Source organism: Carassius carassius, chromosome 32 (genome assembly GCF_963082965.1).
Source record: "Carassius carassius chromosome 32, fCarCar2.1, whole genome shotgun sequence".
NCBI lineage: Eukaryota > Metazoa > Chordata > Actinopteri > Cypriniformes > Cyprinidae > Carassius > Carassius carassius.
Window position 1 is genome coordinate 8144004 of NC_081786.1, and position 20933 is coordinate 8164936.

The 20933-nt window shown below is 37.2% G+C and overlaps 1 protein-coding gene across 1 annotated transcript; it reads left to right on the top strand.

The window, feature by feature from the left end:
* The first annotated feature begins 655 nt into the window (after positions 1–655).
* Positions 656–19415, top strand: ism2a (isthmin 2a). The gene is made up of 6 exons (XM_059520115.1): positions 656–1428; positions 8533–8775; positions 11218–11503; positions 15395–15532; positions 16381–16449; positions 17714–19415. The coding sequence occupies exons 1-6, from the start codon at positions 1300–1302 to the stop codon at positions 18229–18231; spliced, it is 1383 nt and encodes a 460-aa protein (XP_059376098.1). The 5' UTR covers positions 656–1299; the 3' UTR covers positions 18232–19415.
* Positions 19416–20933: the final 1518 nt, after the last annotated feature.

The window sequence follows — 20933 nt, forward strand, 5'->3', positions numbered from 1 at the left end:
TCCTCCATTTATACAATTCACAAAATAAATAAATATATTATTTATTTTTTTAAATGGGTAAGTCACCTTTATGTATGTATACATAAATGTTTATATAAATGGTTGGTAACATTATTTATCCCTTATGCTCAAGCCTACATTAATTTGTTCACAAATATAATAAAAACAATAATATTGTGAAATATTATTACAATTCAAAACTAATTTATGGTTTATTATATTTTCAAAAGAATGTGAAAACCATGATGCATTTTTCCCAGGATATTTTTAAAGGATCACAGAATTGATTTTAAACAGAAATATTTTGTAATAAATGTTATACACTTTAATGCATCCTTGCTGAATAAAAGTTTTATTTTTTATTTTTCTAAATAGTCTTACTGGAACTAAAAATGTTAAAGTTAGTGTTCCCTACAAATTCTCAAATAAACAATAAATATGTATATATATATTTATAAATAATATGGACCAAACATAAAGCCTTAAATAATCCAAAACCTTACTCATCAGTGGTTCTTGTGTAGATATTACACAAAACGCAGCTCCAGCTTTCATGCTTCATTCATTTATTCTTTCATTCAGTCAGTCAGTCAGTCAGTCAGAGTGGGGTTTAGGAACCCCTCCTCCAGAGACGTCACACAAGCGGAGGGAGATGAATGTCACATCAAGCTTGTGAATTATTGAGGGCACTTCACCACAGTACCTGCGTGAGGTGTAGACTTCTATGAGCATGAGCACATCATATACATCTGCATTTACGCCTGGTGAGGATACGAGCGCTGCGTTGATCTTCTTCGCGTCTTGGACCTTCAGTTGCTCAGTGCGCACTGCGCTCCGGGAGACGCGTGTTTGAGGAGCTATCCACCACAGAATCACACTCAGACAAGACTGTTCTTTATATATTTCCACTGGATAGAGGCAAACTCACGGCACATGGAAGATCACCTGAAGAACTCTGAGGGGGATATTTAAGTTTGGGAACTGCTGAAATGGGTTTGGGGACCAAGAACATCTCAGAGTCAGAAGATATGAGGGACACGCGGACATGAGGGTTGTTCTGCTGCTCACTGAGAATTTGCTTTATGTGTTTAATGCCTAATGCATTGCTGACGTTTTAGATGGATTGTTTTTATATGAGGGATGGGCATACTTATAAAGAGAGAGACATAAAACAAAAGAACCTTGGAACTGAAGAGAGTTGAGTGCCGTTCACAGGAACTCATCAAAAGTGGTGCACGATAGCAAAATCATAATAAAAACTATCCTTATTATTATTATTATTATTATTTTTACGAAGTCATGCTGATTCGAAGCCAAGCTTTACGGTGGGCAGTTTTCTTGACACTTTGTCTTCTGTTGGTGAGGGGCTTCCCTGCAAAAAGACGAAGAGCAAATCACATCAAGAGCAAGAATGAAACATCTCTAGAGGTATGAATTCATCAATAATTAATGATTAATTCGCTTTTTTTTTTTTGTATAAACAAACAAACAACAAAAAAAAAACAATGTTATTTTACAGCAACAGAAGAATTTATATCTAAATTAATAACATATATTTGTCAGAAAATCCCAAATAAATGCTAATGACATTTTGGGATGAAACATAACTTTTAGACCACAAACGGTCAAACAGTTCATTTGCAATCACTGATGTGCGACAGAAATTAACGATGTCACCTGATCGGGTTTTTTAACCAATAGGAATGACTGGAGTTTCCAATAACTATCCAAATAACTCACATCCAATAACTATACCATACAGTCAAAGAAATGTGTGTGTTATCTATATTTCTAAAGGCTATATTTTAACTGAAATGAGAACCGTTTTCTCAAGATAAAATTATCCTGTTTTAAAAGGCTAAGTTTATGTATTCCAATATTTGTTGGCCAAAACAGTGATTTGATATTCATTGTGACAACTAGCCCCGGTCACTATGGCGTGCAGAACTATGCATTGCATAACACAATGAGATTAAATGAGTTTTCAAAGAGCAGCAAGTGTCAGGCAGGTATGAATCTTTTTATATAATATCATATCAAATCATATCATATCCTATCATCTCCAGAAAGAACCAGGATAAAGTTTATTAGAGGTCAAACCACACTGAAAATACAGTTTCCAGATAAACTTAAAGTGTGCTTAGTGCCTGGAATGGCGGGGTGGTTAATTTGACCCATCTGTTAAATGATAAACCACAGTTTAATGTTCATTCTGGGTATTTAATTCTTTAATTTCTCCTTCAGCAGAGAAGTGAGGTCACACTGAATGCAGGCTGAGACTTTTTTTTCATGGATCAGCTTTATGAAGTGTTAATGCAGAGAGGAAATGCAAACTTACCCCAGGCAGCCTTTTAATAGTCATTTCCTCTCTGAAAAGAATTTCGAACACAAGTCCACTATCCTAGACGTAAAACTAAGGCCTCTTTTGCATGTGCACATGAATCAATCAATATAATAGATACTCGACTCACATTGTACAACTAGAGCAGGGGGTTATGAACACATCTTGCTCAAGGGTGAGAAGATCTGACAGAAAGCAAACTGGTAAACGGCAAGACTCGGGTTATACAAGACTGTCTTTGTGCACTGTGTGAAAACGTAATGTCTCTTCTACCTTTAAGCCAATTGGGAAAGATGTTTTTATTAAAGTAGCCTCCGGGGTTGAGGCAGACATGGAAGGGCCACTGTTTCTGAAGTCTTTGCTTCACACAAAAACTGACACTTACTAATCAATATGCCACGCTCAGAGAAATCTCGTAGAAGTTCAGTGGCCTTGGTGCTATAATTGATAAGCCTGATAAGCTCAGTGCTCTTCCTCTCCTCAAGCCCAAGCAGACACCAATTCCACAAATGGCGCCAAATTCTTGAGCCCCACTTGGAAGTTCATGTTGGAGTTTCATAGCATTGTGCCGTATGACTCGTATGACGTGCAGAAAGCTCTCAGATGTCCAGTGCTCTAATTGAGGTTAAGTTGAAACTGTAAACCATAATCTGTTTTAAAGTATATTGCAAATGCCTTGGTAGATGCTGTGAAAGCTATATTCAGAATTTAATGAAGAAACACCAGATAATATTTCACAAAAACCACCAGAACACACACATGCAGCTTGAAAGTAGAAATAGATTTAATAACGTGCTTGCATGTTGCTGAGTACAACAATTTTTTAGATCTTGGCCCTACAAAACATGTTGTGCAGTACAGAGATCTGATTATAAACATCTGAAGCTCGTAAAAGAAAAGATATGTATCCAATCTGCTTTTTTTTAGTTAATAACATCAATACAGTTGGTATCAAGATGTACAGTACCACTGGTACATTTGGTACAAGTTGGTTATCAAGTGTCAACAGGAATTCTAGGGGGATGTGATCTTTGAGGCTTACATGAGGCTAATGAAGAGTTTTTGACACAAGCCATCTGAGAGATGCCAGACGTGGAATATATCCATCTACACGCTTTACCCTTGAGCTTCACTTGCTGCACACAAAAGTATTTTGTATGGAAACTCATTTCTGCCCTTGATAAAAAACAGGTACATGTGAGTAAAGTTTTAAACAAGAAATATTCATTCAGATTTTAAGATATAAAGGCATAACTTAAAAAAAATGCATCCCATTTGCTTTCTTTCGGTCAAAAGTAATGCTTAGTGAGGGTGTTGGGGAAATCAGACTTAATGTATCATGTGCTTTTTGACTCTTCAGCTTCGGTGCCCTGATGCCCTGTGGTGGCAACTCGGCTCCCGTATATTCAGCTGAAAGCATCCCCAGGTCTCTGTGTCCATCCATATGGCACGTCCTATAAAACACAACAACTGTTTGTGAGGAGAGGAGATAACACATGGTACACTGATGCTGTTGAGGCATGCCAAGAGAATCAGATTGTAACATGGTGGTATGCTGCTGGAAGAAAAATATAGAGAAAGAACAACATAAAGGCATGATGACAATGATCGTCTCTGCTAGGATCTGGGCAGGATTCCATCCTTACCATGTCACTCTTCTCACAAGTGGCCTTGCTGTTTTGCCTCCTCTGTTTCTGTTGGCCCCCTTTGTGGAGAGTCAGGAATTCTGGCTCTATGAACTTAGTTGTTGCGAACTGCTTTGTGGCACAGGAAAGTATTCTTTAAAATGTCTTCTCGTATTAACCTGTTGCACTCATTGTGAAATCACAGCAATCTTTTTCGTCTCAGCTGGTGGGTAAGCAGTTTCACCAATGTGAAGAAAGTGATTAATACAAACTGCAACGCTGAGTGAGGAGCTTATCTTGGCGTGACTTTTTCTCAGAGGTTTGATCATAGAATGATTGATGGGAATAATATGAAAGATCTCTGGAAGGCCCACAAAGTGAGGAAACACTCGAGACCCTTCATAGCGCTCACTAAAGGCAGGCAGTGAAAATTCTGTGGATGGTAACATCTCACTGGTTTTCACACGGCTGTAAAAAATAGACAGTAGTTCCCAACTGCACTCCGACTGTGCAATTCCTAGCTGACACATTCACTCTGTTCCAAATCCTAAGTTCATGTTTACTCTCTTCTAAAGGCCCTTTAAATGAGACATGAATATTTGGCAGAATAAAGATTTCAAACAAGAGCATGATTTTAAATAGTAATTGCTATGGAAAATTCACACAGATAACCATGTACTTGGGTTTCTCCATTCAATGATGAAAACTTTACGTGGTAACCAATAAGATTTCAGCTTTGGGTCAAGTATCAGTGGTTTTTAATGGCAAGATACAGCCAGTCAAACTCCAAATGTTCAAGACGGGGAGTAAAATGGTTAGTACAATCATTTCTACAACAAAACTTAGTTGACAATGTTTAGGCAATGTTAAAGTAGCCTACACGTAGTCATAATAAAAACCAGTCAGTAAATAAATGAATGTAAGTCTCATAAAAGTCAAGTAACATACACAGAGTTGTGTAGTAGTAATTGTCATTTTGTGTGAAAGGATTTAAGATTCTTAGTTTATTTCAAATCAGGCATTTTGGTAAAATGGCTTGCAGTTTAGTGAGTCAATAAACTAGTAGCCTAACAGCTCTGAATGATTCAGTGACTGTAAAAGAATCAGTTCACAGTCATTTGTTCAGGTTTGACATCAGGACCACTGAAGCGCAAGAACTGTTGACGACGTTTTGGACGCATACCAAGCTTTACTTTCGCGACAGAATTTTAAAGCTGCAATCCGTAAATCATTTTGGTTAAACATTATCCAAAATCGATATTTGAGCAAGTACATAACCATCCTGTGTTCAAAACTATTGCCTTACTTTAGCCTATTTCACAACGGTTAGATTATAATAATTAGGGATGTGTCGATACAAGGACATCGGTTCAGAACGGTTCACTGGGCAAATTCCAAATCGAATGGACACCGATGGACATCAAAAAAAAAAAATATACATTTTATATTTTATAAAGTTTTATATATATTAGCTTTTATATAGTATATAGCATATTTTATATTATATATTTTAACTTTTTAAAATATAAAATGTATGTTTATTTGCAACAGTTATGCTAACAACCATAAAAATACATTTATTAAAGTAAAACAGCGACATCTGTGTTGTCACAGGAATATGCCAGCTGAAGATAATGAGAAAATTATGTTGTTCGCTATCTCAAGTGCATTTTAAACGACTACATAAATGGCACGCACGTGCCCTGTTCTCTCCAAAGTCCACACTCCAAGGGAATATGGATGATCACTTCCATTTGGAATTTTCCCCCGTGAACCGTTCTGAATCGATACTCATATTGGCACATCCCTAATAATGTTTTCTGATTTGAGTGGTATAGGTAGGTTTTTGCACAAAATTCCAGCGTGCATGCATTATGTCATGTCTGTAAACTTCATGTCATGTCTGTAAATGTCATGCTTTTATCCTCAATTGGTCAGAACAATTGTGGCAGACGTGTTAATTACTTGTTCAGATGAAAAAATAAGGTGAAAATTCTTATTTGGGTCATATGTTACAAGGCATGTTGTGAAGTACAGTAAATATCCACTCCGGTGCGGTGACTGACTGCCAAACATACTCCTCAAAATATTTGATTAATCTGCGTGGAGCCGTGCCAACACACAACCCACACAAGGAAGATGATCCCGCTAACAGCTGCAATTGCAGATTTCAAACAGAGATGGTGACAAAGAGGCAGAATTTATGGATTGCAGCTTTAAATAATTTCCACACATTTTATTATATGACATATGGTGACTTCTTCAGTTTGTAGCTGTGCTTCTGAAACAGCGTTCGATCGTGTCGGGAGACGTATTTTCATCTATCAAACGTTAACTCTGTCCTGAACAAATTTCAATGGAAATTTTTAAATACTGAATTGAAATAGAAAATACTTTCGTTTGGACATTAATAATTGTGTACCAATCATTAAAGAAGCATCCATTCCATCCCTCCTCCCCACCCCCAGTAATGATGAACTTCATTAGAGCGCAATGGTGAAGTTTATCGTCTGGAGCAGAGGACATCTGTTTTGCCTGTGGGAGAGACACAAGCAGTGAAGTGAGACAAGGCAGGCCACGCATGATCAGTAGAGAGAGGCTTTGATCAGACAGACCCAACTCGCCTCTCTCCTCTTCTGCGTCAGAAGAGAACATTGGGACCATCAAACCAAGTCTCTAGATGAAGAAGAGCAGGAATGCATGTTGAAATGCATCATGTTGAATGCATCAAGGTGATTTGAATCTGTGAGGATCTGAGATGGAGATTTAAAAATAATGGAGTTATGAAAGTGACATGACATACAGCCAAGTATGGTGACCCATACTCAGAATTCATGCTCTGCTTTTAACCCATCCAAAGTGCACTCACACAGAGCAGTGCACACTGTGAACACACACCCAGAGCAGTGGGCAGCCATTTATGCTGCGGCACCCAGGGAGCAGTTGGGGGTTCAATGCCTTGCTCAAGGGCACCTAAGTCATGGTATTGATGGTGGAGAGAGAACTGTACATGCACTCCCCCCACCTACAATTCCTGCCAGCCTGAGACTCGAACTCACAACCTTTCAATTGCAAGTCCGACTCTCTAACCATTAGGCCATGACTTCCCCAAAGTAGTATATAGTGTTGGTTATAGAGAATGCTTGCAGACTGATGTGGCCTTGATGAGGACATATGTGTCTCTTGCTTTCTGATTTATGCTTGTGTATGTTGCTGTTCCTTTGAAGTCTCTGGTGGCTTATAGACAGGGCCTCCACAAAAACTCTTTGAAGCGCAGCATGACCCAAAATGTAAAGTCTAAACTGAGTTTCATCTGAGTTTCATCTGGTGCTGTTTGCATGTTGGAGAGTGCATGCAGCTACAGTAAAGACAACATGAACATTTATACTATTTACTTACAACATTTAAATGAACTCAGTCTTGTTCTTCTCAATTGATCAGTGTACATTCTTTTAAAGAAAAAATAATATATATATATATAAATCTTAAAGAAACAACATAAAGACAGTATTTATTTTTAATATTTGCATATTATTTAGACTGCTACTATTTAAGGTCAATTTTGGGAATATTAATTAGTCTGCTGATGTGGCTTGAAGAAATCAAGTCATTCATTAATTATTGATAATAAAATAATTATCATAGTAATATCTTATCTTTACTCAAAAAAATAAATAATAATAAAAAAATAAAAATAAAAAGAAATACTTGGAAATCACTAGATTTTTTTTAAGGTCACCATCATCTGCCTCAGTCTTGAGGCTTGTTGACATGATAAGTAGCAAACTGCAAATTGCTTTAGAGTATTGTCATAGCTTGTGGACAACAGGAAGCCTTTCTTTGTACCGCAACAGACTGTATGTCTCCATAGTAAAGTAAACCAGATGAAAGAGATACATATCCCTTAATGTGTAATCATTAACCTGCATGCACTGTCCCGACTCCTGAGTCTTCCTCCAGGAATTTACAGTCCCTCTCCATCCGTTGAACGCAGCATTACCCGTAATGTCAAACAGCTGTCAAGAGAGTGAGCCATGATGTTTGTCTGCTGTCTGTTTTGTTATGTTGCTAATGGTAACCCAGTGAAGCATCAATTGACAGATATGCAGCATGGAAATCAAAGAACTCAAAGATTGCTTTTTGTATATACGAAACCTTAAAAGAGACTGACAGAGTCTTCCAAATGTCTGGGAAACAGGCTTTTCCTGGATCATTAAAGCAAAAGAAGGCTCTTAAATTATTGCCATGATTTCTACTAATGCTGTTCCAAAATCCACCTGATATGCTGTCATGCGTTAGACATTTCACTCCAGATGGCTTTATTTGAAACCCAGACATATTTTTTCATATGGGCCATAAGGTCACAGCTGTATAGATTTGATATGGTGTTAAACTAAGACAGATCCTCCAACCATCTTTACATGCATGACGAAATTTCTCAGAAGTATTTATCTTTGAGTCTTTCTGGGGGCTTTATACCTAAGGAATCCTTGCACTTTCATCTAAATAAAGCTGGTTAGATCACCAGATGTTCCTTTCATAGGATACTATGTGTGCACTTTCCAGGTCAGAGGTCACGGTGACTCCAAAGATGTCAGACAGTCACTGCAGGACATTCAACGGCAGAACCAATTGAGGAGTGAGCCGCCTTTGACTCGCCGTCATAAGAGGAGATGGTCACAGATTCGCTCAGAGGGAGTCCTTCCCAAACCTGCTCCAGAGGAAGAAGAAGAACCATTCATTTTAGACCTGAAGAACTTCCCGGACCTGGCCAACGCAGACCTGGGCTCCCAGAACCCAAACATTCAAGTAAGAGCAGGCCCAGTCTCACCTTATTGTCATTTTGATTGCTTCAGAATCATGTTTCATTCTGTATATACATGCTTTTAAAGAAGTAATACAGTGTTTACAGGCTCTTGGACCACAAGAAAATGAGGTAAATGAACTGAATCAGTCATTTTGTGTCTTGGGTCTTGGGTTTCTTTCATTGTGTATCAGTATATCTTGGCATTAGTTCTTCTATAGACAGTTGTTAATATTATGAGGGTAGTTTGTTATTCCAGATATGTTTAACATCTCACCGTTCCCAAAACCTTGTCATTTCTTTCCTTAGGGTGAACTAAATCATTGTATAATGAGTTGGGTAATGGATTGATTTTACTTGGCAATAGTTTGTGGAGGATGTAATTAACCTATGCACTCATTGTTTCACTGTTATTGCTGCTGTGATTGCAGTTGGGACTTCAGGTTTCTGCGCTGTTGCTAGTCATGTCACAGCTGCTTCTAAACCGGAGAGGCCTCTTAAATTACCCCAAGCAAGACCTTTATTCTGGTGTAGCTCATTTCAGCCATGCTGCTCAAACTCCTGCACAGTGTACCAAAATGAAATCCAGAGAAAATCCAAAAGGTGAAAGGCCACAGTATTATTTTAACAGGCTCTTTTAATGCTCCCTCCAAGAGCAGATCCCAATCTTTAAATGTTTTTACAACACCAGTAAAGAAGGGATTTTTATATTTTTAGTACTGTTATGAAATTGATGTGTGTAAGTGGACTTGAGAGGAAACGAGGTTAGACTTCAGGGAAAAAATACACAGGAGATCCCTGGTAAGCAAACTGACCTTTATAATAGGGAAAATTCAAGAGTCTTCCAAGTGGGACAGGTCCATCTTCCATACTTTTCAGAAAAAGCTATTTTGTTTTAATGTCTCTCCAATATGTTTGCTGCCAATGTAAATGTATGAGTTACTGCCTTTAGCAGGTAATGTGGTGAACGTTATGATTTTAAGATGTCAGTTTGAACTGAACACTTTCTTACATCTGGTATATCTCATGTTATCTTCTTTTTCCATGACTCATTCCTAGTGTCAACAAATTTGATAAGACCTTGACAAAGAAATGCATTAGAGATTTCTTAAACACCTATGTTGCCATTAAACTTAAATTTGCCATTTAATGGACCTCCAGTGATCTAAACCATGGATCTTTTTTGTCTTCAATGGTGACGTCTTGTGTTCTTTTGACGTAGAATTCAGTCATGATGATTAGTTCAAGGAGGAGGTGGAGGCCGACTGTTGTAAACAGTGCAGTTACAGTAGCATAATCGCTTGCTCTAAACTGCTCCATGTCTTTATAAACAGCTGCAGCAGCCATCAGATTGTTACGCTGTAAGGGAAATAAACAACCAGTCCTTTGTTTTGGCCTGCTGGAACACTTGCTATCGTTTTCAGGTCTGCCTGACTTCGGGCACTACGAGCCCAAGCATGCAAAGAACCAATCTGTCACCTCAAAACATCCTTTGAAATAAACAAACAAGAGAATAGAGAAAATTTTCAATATCCTTTGAACATACTTAAAATGCACGGCTCTAAAAAAGCACAGTGCTCAAGGGGGCGGTTAAGTAACCTTTTAAATGTCTGCGCAATTAAACCCAATATGTTATGTGTTCAGTTAAACTTATACAGTACTGTTTGGGGTCATTTAGTTTTTTAGTGTTTTTGAAAAACGTCACCAAGGTTGCATTTATTTGCTTAAGAAGGAAACATTATTACATTATTAAAATAACAATTTTTTTCCATTTTGTATGTATTTGAAAATTTAATATATTAGATGGAAAGGCTGAATTTTCTGCATCATTACTAGACTTCAGTGTCACATGATACTTCAGATATCATTCTAATGTTATAATTTTGTGCTAGGAACATTTTTTATTATCGATGTTTAAAACCGTTATGCTGTTATGCTTTAACTTCTATGCAGTTATGCTTTAAAACAGTTATTTTTGTGGAAATTGTGATAATGTTTTTTCTCCCAGGATTCTTTGACGAATAGAAAGTGAAGCTGAAAAATACATTTTCTGTGTTCTAAACACTTAAGATCAATTGAATGTAACCTTAAAAGGAAATCTCTATGATCTATGTATTATATATATATATATATATATATATATATATGTATATATATATATATATATATATATATATATATATAGTATTTAATCTAATTTGTTTAGAAAGCATAGTCAGACTTGGTGTTTGTCAAAATGGTTTCTAGCTGGTCCAAACTTGCCTCCAAGCCTGTCTAGAAGGTTGAACCTGGCTAGCTGGACTTGGTCAGGCTTGTTTGGGCTGGTTGTCCATCTTGAACTGGTTATCATGTTCCAAACACCAGACAAAACTAAGGTTTTGTAGAACTACAACTTTCTGATATGCATTTTCTGTAGATTAACATACCAACTTATATCTCTCTACTAGGTTACCATTGAGGTTGTGGACAACCCACAGATGGAGATTGAGATGGACCTCGCCAAGGAGAGCAGGAATGACTGGTCCTTGAGCTCAGAAGAGTGGCCAGGCCATAAAAAGCTCTTCTGGCCGCTGTTCTGGGAATACCATGACTCCAGTCAAGAGGGTCCTGGACAAGGCAGTATGGAGGAGAACGGAGAGGACCTCAGTTATGAGGGAGAAGATTCCCTGTTGAGTGGTGTGGGTGCAGACTGGAACAAACGATGGAAGGACTGGGACTCCATGGACAATTACGGTAAGCATGAGTAGTTTTCGCCAGTGAGAGTTTAGACGCATCCCCGTTGCTGTGCAAAAGTGAAGAAACATCCTAATAATTGACCTGAATTAAACTGTATTGATGTTTTTTTTTTTCAAACTGTGTAACTGGAAACCCTGAGTTTTTAGTTTTCGTTTTTCTTCAGCCTTGTTATCGGAAGTATCAGCGCTCGTATAGGGGCTTCTTGGAAAGCCGGGGCACAAATGCCTAGCTGATTTCCTCAGCAATGCGGGCCCCAGCCTGCTCTTTAGGTCTTGACATTATGATTTATGCTTTAAGGGTTGCACTTAAGAACTGCTAAATAAACATGCCATTTCTGTCGCCACTTCCAGAGACTTTCTCTTGATGCCTATCAGTGGTAAACAGTGTAAGGTGACCCGGTGCTGCGTGTCCTAATAGATTATCACAACATTAGTTGTGGTACACATGTAATCTCACCACCAGACTGCTTTTTTGTCAGTTAGGCAGATCATTAACTCAAAATGTTTAGATACAGGGAAAACTGTAGTGCTGAAATATAATTTTAATGAGATTTTTATCCTTAAATGGCAGAACACAACCTATCATCAAGTGCTCTGAACCTTTTCAAAGTATGTGGTGAAGAAAAGATCACAGTGAAAGTATTGAATAAGGGAATTCAAGAGGAAACTCAATGCTATGTCTGGTTCACGTTAGTGACACTGGGCTTGAGCATCAGCTTTGTGTGTCCGCTTTGAAGCTGACACTAATACTCTGAAAACGTGGCTATTTGAAACCTAGGCCCTGACGCTTGCTAAGAGCAGCGTTGGGTCTCTTTGCTAGCTAAACAGCTAATATTTGTGTTCAATTAGACAGTAGACTGAAAGAAGGGCTAGCATGTTAGGGCTGATAAAGAAAGCATTTGCTGTGTTTTAATCTCATGACTGGCGCTTCGCTGTGATTCACACGGCCTAGCCCTTTGAGTCCTCTGGAATTCATGGCAGTTCTCAGGCCTTGGAATGAAAGGGTTTTTTGCCTTTGTTTTGTCTGTCGTTTCCATTTTTCCACACCAAAGTTGTATTAACTGCCTGAGGAAATTGTTAAAACATTCAGTCACTCTTTTATGTGTGAGACATTTACAAATTGGCTAACAACATCAAATTGCTGGGAAGTATGATATTTTACTCAAAGCTGTTTTGGGTCATTTTTCTGCCTCTATGAATGAAATAATGACTGTTTCCAAGCAGGTACTGTTTAGACCCAAGTCATGAGATTACTTCTGTTCACTAGTTAAAAAATCTTAATTAAAAAATGTTTCTTAAGCACCAAATCAGCACATTAGGTTTCTGAAGCATTAGGTGACATTTGAAAATATATTAAAATATATGAGTTAAATCTTATTTATTTAACAAATAATATATATTTATATATATATAGATAATTATATCATTTATATATTATAATAGATTTAAATTGTACCGTATTTGTGATCAAAGAAATGCAGCCATGATAAGGATAAAATCTTTCAAAAATATATCAGTTTTTTTTGGTATTGTGTGTTACAGTATATGTTTTCAATATGTTTTATTTTAAGTGATGAAGTTAAGCAACACTGTGTTTTATAAGTATCCCTTTAATCTTAGCTAAAACTGTGTTGTGTTTGGTTTTTATATTGGTGCATATACATAAAATCATTAATGTCATTCTTCTTAGTGTTTATTAAGTGGAAAACCTGCAGTAAACCTGTCTTGATTATTTTTATCAGCCCTGCTTACTATACTAATACTAGTTTCTGCATAGTAATAAGGGATAGCAAAAAGTTTGAACATAAAAGCTTCACAAATATAAGCACTCATTGGATTGTTATTGGGAGTTTAAATTATGCTGCAGCGGCTTTAAAACCAGAATCTACTTTTATCCTTTAAACAGCTTTATTTCACAAGGGCATTTCTCTTCTCCATCTGTCATTGACTTTCAGGGTGATCCTCCATTGAGGTTGTGTTCCACCGTGTTCTGTCAGTTTCATTAGAGAGAAAGTGCATTGGTGGTGTGTGGTCAAATCCAACACCCAGCCGAAAAAGAAGCAACTGCAGCTAGCTTGCTGCGGTTGTGTCAGCAGTAGAGCCTCTGAGGATGTGGGTATGAAACCGAACTGGCTTCTCTCTGTTGCCCCAGTGGATCCCCAGCTCTAAAATAGCCCTAATGAGTGTACTTAGAGTAGGAGTGTGTTGTGTACAAACAAGCTTAAATGGAAAACAGGGATGGGCGAATGAGCCGCATTATTAATGATGTGGTCTGCTGTAGAGGAGTACAGAAATTAAGCGCTTTTCTGCAATTATGGTGAGCCACAGAATTACAGGCAGGCCTGGTTCGGCAACAGCTCAGTAGAATGTTATAGCTTTAGGTCGTTTTTTCCCTCTCTACTACCCTAATGAAAATTATTTACCACAGTTTTACTATAGTAACTTATTACAATTCCTATGGTATTTTAGTTGAAAAAAGTTCTCTGGTAGCAAATATAAGTAGATCCAGTGTGTGTGGTCTAGATTGCACATGTTGCTTTTATGGGAAATGAATCAATTTTTTTTTAAGTTGTAGTCATATAATTTCTAAACATACACTATCCTTTACATATATGGGGTCAGTAAGATTTTAATTTTTTTTTAAAAGAAGGCTCTTATGCACACAAAGGTTGTATTTATTTGATAAAATACAGTAATATTCATAAGTATTATCACAATTTAAAATAACTTTTTATTTTAATATATTTGACATTTAAATGTATTCCCGTGATGGCAAAGCTGATAATTTTATTATAAATAAAATTATTTATTAGCTATTATTATTGCGGTTAATTATAATTAAAGTTTTTGCCGTATGATATTTTTATGGAACTGCTAGAAGCAACATTTTTGTGAATTTTTTTTAAGCATAAATTGAACAAAATGTTGTGCCGTTTATGCTTAAACCAGGAAACCATGGAAAAAGACAAAAAAACTTATTTTGAGACATGTTCTCTGGAAAAAAATTCTTATTTTACACAATTTTGTGTCTAAAATTACACTTTTTTTAATGGGAAAACACCCAATAAATACCAATTAAATTAAACAATCAAACAATTTGAAATAACCTTCGTAAGTGGGTATATCATCAGTGTTTTCTGTGACAGTACGAGTGGGCGTCTTCGTCATCAGAATTTGGACTCTGAATTAGCAACAACACTTGGTAACCAACAACAATGCAGCAAAAATACATCAGCAAAGAAACAGTGCACTTATTTCTCTCCCAATCTTCTCTCTCTCTCTCTCTCCATCACTACCGCCATGGAGTGCTCTGAAACTTTAATCTCTTTAGCATGGTGGTGGAAAGAGAGCATTGTTGGAAAGCGTCTAAGCTATTAGACCTTGCCTTCCTGCTGAAGTGTTTGTATTGGCTCAGTTCTCACAGCTGTAAGCGGCCGACTTTGCCTCTGACATATTTATTACCAAAAAAAAAAAGCAAATGTGGGGCCTGCCAGGAGAGCCCACATTTTGTTCATTAGAGAGATTATATTTTACAAAGAAATACGCAATATTCATTTAGTTGCGCATTATTAGCTTTCTTAGACAAACAACAGAGAGATGCACTAACCATCTTAGTTGTTTTTGGATTTCTTTCTTTTTCAAACCAAGTGTGTTGGACACTACACAGAGTTCAGATGCAAGCAGACTGAAGTTGAACGGTGAAGATTTCACTTTCAGAAGCTTGTTATATAGAGTAAAGAAATTCCTTTAGCATTATTCTCAACTCATTTGTGGTCTGACCTGCATTGCATAACATTCCCACATGCTGTGTGAGGAATTCATTAGCCTCAATTTATAGGTCATCCTTTTTATCACAGAATTCCTACACTCATTCATTTTTCATCTACAGAATATGAGGAGGAAGAATGGAGTGACTGGTCACCATGCAGCGTCACCTGTGGACACGGGAATCAAAAGAGGATTCGTTCATGTGGCTACGCCTGCACTGCTACAGAATCACGGACATGTGATTTAGAGCGTTGTCCCGGTGAGACTGTCAGTACTGTCACTTAAACTCAGGCCTATGCAACCCCACAGTGCACTTCACTACTCACTATTGATCTTGATCTTAATTCTATCCGGCTCCTAATTATGCTCATAGTGATGGAAAACTTCTCTAATGCCTCTCATTCATCTCTGTCAGGCATGCAGAAGTCGAACAAACACCAGGGACCAGACTCGTGTTAGAAAAGGAGCAGTCTGGCCTTCTGTGTGTGTACTGTATACACTATGAAACCGCTCTTTGAGAGCAGCAGGCGTTTACTTGGCTTCAGTATGACAGCTCAATGAGGGCTTTCAGTTTAAAGGCCCCTGATACAGGGCGGTCAGCAACCTGCCATGCACAAACAGCCAATACAGACAAAATCAGTTCACTTAAAAACTCAAACACACCATGAGAGACTTTACAGTGCTAAATCTACATAAACACCATATAACAACTTAATTTTAACATTCTGAGCTGCTGAAAATAACAGTTATTGGATAATAGGAGAAATATTTTTAGAAGCCCTCTAAAATATAAATATATATATATATTTATATATATATATATATATATATATATATATTATTTTTATTTTTTTCCAGGAATAAATTGGTAATTGAAAAAAAATTCTGTTTGATACATTGCTAAATATACACAGCTAATTTTGAATGGCAAAATAAAAATATGTTTTTTTATTATTTTTTTGCAGACAGATGATTTAGTTTTGAGAGCAGGGGATAAAAATGCATACATCAGCTCCCTTGATCTGGACCAGTTTAAACTGGTTATTGTTGCTGGCAGATCAGCTTAACTATAAATATATAATTTTTTTCTTTATATTACATCTACAGATGACATAATTCCTCTGACAGAACCGACTCCTCATGAAGTAGCAAACAGCACAGAGCTTCTTGGTACAGGTTGGTTGTTGTTGTTTTTTTAATGTATTTCTGTGGTGTGGTCATTCAGCAATTCAGTGGTCTGGTGCTGCCGTTTTCATTTTTATATGTGGTTAGGGTGACCAAATGTCCTTTTTTCCAGCAATGTTCTGGTTTGGAGTTTAAACATTTTTGGGTTTTGTCTTCCTACTGATGTGCTCTCTAAAGTCTTCATACAGTATGTGTATGCGTATTTGCATTGTTTTAACTGTTCGCTGTGGATCCCACCTTTTCCCACACAGTGACTAGTCAATTATTAACCATGCCTGCACACAATTGGTCAAACTACTTTTCAGTCAGCACTTTCTGCAAGTATGAAAACAAGAGAGAGAAAGTGAGAAAAGCCAAAATCTAGACATTTCAGGCATTTCAGAAAAAAAGAAGGTGGAATTTGCATAACATGTGTCCAGAAAACCATTACAGTACCAAGTTACACTGTTCAAAAACTGATAGGACAAAGGTAACTTTTGATACTTTTTTGTAACTGTGTAACTAATGCCATTTATATTACATCTGCAACATTATACTGGACTACTGAATCTCTTAATAAAGGGTTCAGTTAATTGCCTTTCAAGCTGCTAGTGTTTTGTCTTTTATTAGTTGAAATGTTTATTGATTTGTTTTAGCTTTCATTTAACTTAACGTCTAGTTCAAAACCCATTTAATCAGCGTGGTTGTAGAAACTTCTCCTCTGAGACTGCAACAGGAGGAACTCTGTGGGAGTCCTGTTAGACTGTAAAAGATCTGACGTTCTAATTTTTCACAAATGCTCCACGGAGAGTGTTACTGAGACCACAAAGTAAAGAGTCCTCTTCCAAAACTCCCACTATTTGCTTTGGAGTTTTTTGTTGGTCTCTTACTTTTGGCATTGAACACTAAATGTAACAGCTCTTTTCATTTAACCGCAATAATAATGAAAGTGGTTTAAAAACATAACAGGATAAAGTGTTTTTTTTTTTTATCTCTTCACAATGGAACAAAAATGTTAATAACAGCTATGTTTCAGCATGACTGCTTCCTGCAGCACATATTTTTATCTATCTTTATGTTTTGGCAGCAGACCGAGACAACCCCCAAAGCGTGTTAGGCCATGGTTCTCAATATGACCGTATTTTCTTTTGGCATTAAATAATTAAATATATACATTTTTTAAGTTATTAACAAAAGTTATATCTAAAAGTATTTTGTAAAAATTAAAGAATAATAATTTTTCCCCCACAAATAAATTGATCTCATTACCTTGTAGATGTTGACAGCTGTGAGAAGTGGCTAAATTGCAAGAACGACTTCCTCCAGAAATACCTACACCAGGTCCTGACCGAATTACCCAACTGCCCTTGCGTCTACCCATCCGAGGTGGTCTACAGCGCTGTCAACATTTTCGATAGGAAGTTGCAAAAGACCTATCGCTGGAGAGATGCCAGCAGCCCCAAGGAGAGGCTGGACATCTACAAGCCCTCTGCAAAGTTCTGCGTTCGCTCGATGCTCTCCTTCGACAGCACCACGTTGGCTGCACAGCATTGCTGCTACGACGACCACATGAAGCTCATCACTCGAGGCAAAGGGGCCGGAGCCCCAAACCTCATCAGTACCGAGTTCTCCCCGGAGCTTCATTACAAAGTGGACATTCTTCCATGGATCCTGTGTAAAGGAGACTGGAGCCGTTTTCATTCGGTTCGGCCTCCCAATAATGGTTTACAGTGTGTAGAGAACCCGCAGGAAGACGTCTACATGAATGAACTTGAGGAGGCCAGGGAGTACTGATCCAGATCATGGATTTCACATCAAATCAACCAGTGTTTGCTTAATTCTGCAGAGTCCTGTGGTACAGTATGGGCATCTCACTAGTCTTGAAGTCAATAAAAGCCTGCTCCTTTCGGATTGGGCAACTCTTTCACAGATCTAGACTATTTAGTGCTCTAGAACTCTAGAGAGATTCTTCTGGAAACTAAAGCTTAGATACTGTCACAAACTGGTCCACACTACAGCTCAACTGCAACAACCCTGGTTTAACATGTTGGTCCAATGCCCAGATTGGAAGATCGTGATGCAACTGTCTGTCTTCAGTGATGTTACGTACATGCTCCAAACAAAGTTCAGTAAAAGTTCTTCAATGGCATTCTCTGGAACAAGTTGACTGTATTTTCATTGGAAACATGTTAGTTTTTTTTAAGTGTCCTCAAAGACTCTGGTCCACCATTAAAGGAATTCCAGTAAAGCTGCTAGAATTGTGAGATATGCAAAAATGCAACAGAATGCCGATTTTGTTGTCTTTAGACCTGAAGCTCAATCCTGGCCTCGCTCCAGTCTGTGCGAGATCAGTCCAAACAAATCAAACACAAGCCGCACCACTTGCAAACCGATTCAACAAATTTCTGAGAAAAGTTCTTCTCTTTAGAATTTGTATATTGTTTCTCCCAAATATACACTGACCTTGTGTCATGAATAGATTATTATGCAGAATCATTTGGCCTTTGACCTATACCTTTTTGCTGAGAAATAAATTAAGGAATCCGAGAAGTGAAAGGGAAATTTTTTTTGAACTTGCCTTTGAGAAGGCGTCCCTAAGCAATGGGAAACTTGTTTTTTTTTAAATCTGCAGTATAACTGGATGCCATTCTCTTTTCTTTTTTGCCTTTTAAAACAACTCAGCTTTGTACTGAATGCAATATGAGATAGCTGCCTAACACCAGTGCAAGGGGACTGTTGGAGCTTGGTTGATGGAATGAAGTCTTTCTCTTAAAGTGAGGTGAGGGAAACACTTGTCGTAAACTAACATCTCTTTAAATACAATGGCTCTTTCAATGTCTCGGTTCATCCTTGAGTCCCAATCAAAGCCTAGAGGCTTGCATGGGATGTAGTTTGAAGGACCTACGCCGCCCTTTTCAGCACAAGTGTTATCATGATCTTTTTGCTAGATTTGACATGGAATGCTGGAGATTTGATTTCTAAATCAAACAAATCAAAAATCAAAAAAAGCTGACAGACGACTGTTCCATGTAGCAATAAACATCCACCTTTGATAATATCATATACTGAAATCTAAGTTCAGACTTTTTACTAGATAAATTAAAAAGAGTACATTATGTTGCATGGATTACTGCTGCAGATGCGCATTGAGTGATGTTGAACCTGTAACTAAAAGGTCCTTGGTTTAAATCCCATGTTAGTTACAACAAGGTAAAGACTTCTGAGGCTCTTCAATATAGCTGTGATTCTGAGCAAGGAACTTTTGATACAAAATAATTTATGGTTCATGGTTCATCTTAAGATCTAAATTCCTCTAGAGTTTAGTTATATCTCTAAATAAAATTGAAAAGAATAATCAAGGTATTTGCATTTGCTTGAAAAATACAGACAGGTTGAAAGTAACATTAAACTCTGCAGGAGAAGATCTCCAAATGTAGGAATGAGCCAAGTGCACAATAGCATTGCTTATGATCCCTGTCAGATCTAAGCAAAACCGTGAAGATGTTTTCACTGAGATAACAATAAATGCCAGCCATGAAAATGTCATTCAGTTCAGCTGTGAAAATGTTGGAAGCATTCAAATATCCTGCTCTTAGTGATAGTGTATTTACAATAAATATTACAGACATGGATTTTATGATCTTTGTGGTATGTGCATGGGTTCTGTCCAACCTAGGCTCATTAGAAATACGTGCCTCTTCCTACATTTTTGCCAAACTTAAAAAATGTATTTAAGTTCTTTGCAGTTTCCAGCTGAAATGAACAATGGTGGCAGTAAAACACCAATAACTTTTATTCCTTTTCACACAAATGATGATTATTATGAGAGGCAGATTATCGATATGAGCTTGATTCCTTACAGAATAATGTGTCATAATGACCTAAAACACTTCTACCATAGCAAATGATTTGTAAATGAATATATTTTGATATTTGAATCACATAATCAGCACCATTTGTATGGCTTTTTAATGTAGTAAACTTGCTTGGTTGCTTACCTGGTACTGCATTGAAATTGCAATGTGGAGGGTCCTGGCACAAGTCATGAATATACCAAAATGGCATGGTTGGTTCAGAAAACGTGTTTTTATCTTACAGTTGCTTTTGTTAACACTATTGGTTAGGTTTAGGGTTTAGGTTATGTGTTGTTTAACCTATATTGCCAATTGCCATACATTTCATTTCCAAACTGCCACAATATGTATCAAAACAACACCCAAGGCAATAAAATGTTGACAAATGTACACTGTTTGATGCCACTCGATGGACATTTCGTTTTGAAGGTTTAGTGAGAAACAATGCAATATTTTGCAGAAATATCACCACTGTTTGTCCAAGATTTCACCTTTCAGAGCTTCAAAAAGAAAGGCACTTTATTTAAATATTGATATTGGAATATTCATGTGTATATATAATCATATATTGAATATTGAATTCAATTTAATGACTTTATAAAAAATGCTATTGTAAAGGGACAAATGCTGTTGTTTAAGGAT